Raw genomic sequence first — 2,459 nt, forward strand, 5'->3', positions numbered from 1 at the left:
GGGTCTTTAGGGGATAACATATAAGGCGCGAAACCAAACGACGCCTGGAAACCTCAAAATGCCATCGTTTTTGTGTTGTGGACGAGGACAGAAAGGCCCCTGTCCATTTCATCTTGCCATGTAGGATTCTATCTTCCACGTAACAATCCGAGCCATCCGTGTCATACCCAAGCCTTCACACCTCAGTATTTTCCGTCGACTTTCCGCCGTGAAGATGACAGAAGGACCGGGTTGGCAGACGGAGTTCAGGGTCAGGGACCGTAATGGAACGTGTTTTTGGTGATCGTCTTGACATTTTGGGAAATGGACAGGGACCGGGTTGGTACTTTACTCATTAATTATCCACTAACATGCTCACTTCTTTGACCACTCGACTAAATCTGCGAAAGTCCTCCTTCAAATCGAATCTCCCTCTCGACTTAGCTTCTTCGATTTCGACAAAGTAATTGGAAACAATTTCCGTGTCAGCAACTCCCAAACTTAACCTCCTAAGTACATTTTCTCGAAAACCCATACTTAATATTTTTCGATTTGACTATTTCTTTGGATCAACACATGGCACATCAAACATTAATATCTTTAGATTTTAGGTGCTGACCATCATTTGATTGCTTGACATATGAATACTTTCAAATTACCAACTATCCAAAGATTATATATTAATTTTTTTAATTTTCAACTGTTTCGACTTTCGAGTTTCGACTGCAACGGTATTTTTTTTAATCTTGAATTGCATTGATTTTTGTGGCCAATTTTCGGTTAATTCCATTGAATATTCTGTCCAACTCTCATAACTGTGGCTATTAAATTGTTTTGCCAACAATTAGAAACAGAGAAAACAGAAAGTGAAAAAATAAAATAAAATAAAAAAACAAAACCGACTTTAGTAACGTCATGTAGATAGCACAAAAATGTTTTGGAAACTAACTCCAACAAATCCTTGAGTCCAGATCAACAAAGGAATAAGCATGACAAATTTCGGAGCGGTTAGTAACAATATTTGATCCATATATAGCAAATATGACAAATAAAATACATAGGAGAAGGACAACATATTTTGTCATCACCAATAGTTTTTTATTTTTTATTTTTTATTCTTTTGGGTATCTTCAAACGTGAATTTTGATTCCAATAATCTACCCCAAACCACACCAGCCACCATCAGTAATGGTAGATTTCAGAAAATCAGCATCAGCTAAGCCTAAAAATAGTGGTGGCCCTACGACTGTGATCGCCGTGACCAGTGGCCGGAAAAGCCAATACGCCATCCAGTGGGCCGTAGAACATATTCTGAAGAAGAATTCCTCTTGCATTCTCATTCACGTTCAGACCAATCGTTTGTACCATCGTAGGTTTCCTTGTGCTTCTTAAATTTTAATAACATAAACACATTTCTATATTTTCAATACTTATATGTTAAATATAAAATAAAGTTTTTGAAAAAGTACACATTACATGTTCTCTAGAGGCATTCAATAATTTCTCACCTCCTCCTTTGGTGGTGGTTTTTGAACCTTGGAAGCATAGCTAATAATTTCTCACATCCATTTAATTAAAGGTTTAATTATTCTGTTGGTCCTATAGTTTCGTGAAATTTTCAATTAGGTCCCTATACTTTTTTTTTAATTGGGTCTTTGCACTAAATTTTTTTTCAATTAAGTCCCTTTTAATAATAATTGACTTAATTTTATAGGGACCTAACTAAAAAAAAAAGAATTGGTATAGAGACCTAAATAAAAAGAAAAAAAAAAGTGTAGGGACCCAATTAAAAAAAAATTTGTGCAAGGACTCAATTAAAAGAAAAAAAAAAGTATAGGAACCTAATTGAAAATTTCGCAAAATTATAGGACCAACAGAGTAATTAAACCTTAATTAAATTGTTTACAATTGTAACTGAGATTGCAATAAAATTAAAGTTTACACCTATAGCATTAAGCAATAAAATAATTGTATGGAAGTTAAAAAATCATGATGGATAATTATTTATGTTGATTTAATTTGGCACTATTTGGGATTTTCATCAGTTGTTGGTTAATATCAATTATTAATTCTTCTTATCTTTAGATAGATAAATTATTCACAAAGACTTTATTCACATATAGTTTTGTATGTCTTTTTATGTAAACTTTAATGTTTTCTAAATCTTTTATTAGTGACATTATTATTTTGATCACTTTTAGAACAATATATTATTCACATAAAATATTTGTTACATGCATTAGAGCCGTAATAAACAAACTCAATAATTCATTCTTTGTTGAATAAGGATAAAGTATTATTTAGTTTATAACATTTGGGTTAAGTCTTAATTTCGTTCTTAATGTTTGAAACTTTATATTTTTATCTCAAACATTTTATTTCATTATATTTTAATCTTTTGATTAAGATTCGATTTTTTCTTCCAAAAATACCTCTTTTTCTATTATAATTTTTTTTGGACAGCAGTAAAAATTATAATT

The 2,459-nt window shown here is 31.7% G+C and overlaps 1 protein-coding gene across 3 annotated transcripts in view; it reads left to right on the plus strand.

Moving 5' to 3' along the window:
* The window catches only part of LOC107619768 (U-box domain-containing protein 52), a 6,975-nt gene continuing 5,076 nt past the window's right edge, over positions 561–2,459 (plus strand). For 2 of the 3 annotated variants that reach the window (XM_016322053.2, XM_021111635.1), the window contains exon 1: positions 561–1,348. In XM_016322053.2, the coding sequence (XP_016177539.1) occupies positions 1,168–1,348 (181 nt within the window). In that variant the 5' untranslated portion in view covers positions 561–1,167. The remainder of the gene's footprint in view (positions 1,349–2,459) is intronic. The other variant, XM_021111636.1, reaches the window with a different exon arrangement.

This window comes from Arachis ipaensis, chromosome B09 (assembly GCF_000816755.2).
Source record: "Arachis ipaensis cultivar K30076 chromosome B09, Araip1.1, whole genome shotgun sequence".
In the NCBI taxonomy this organism is placed as follows: domain Eukaryota; kingdom Viridiplantae; phylum Streptophyta; class Magnoliopsida; order Fabales; family Fabaceae; genus Arachis; species Arachis ipaensis.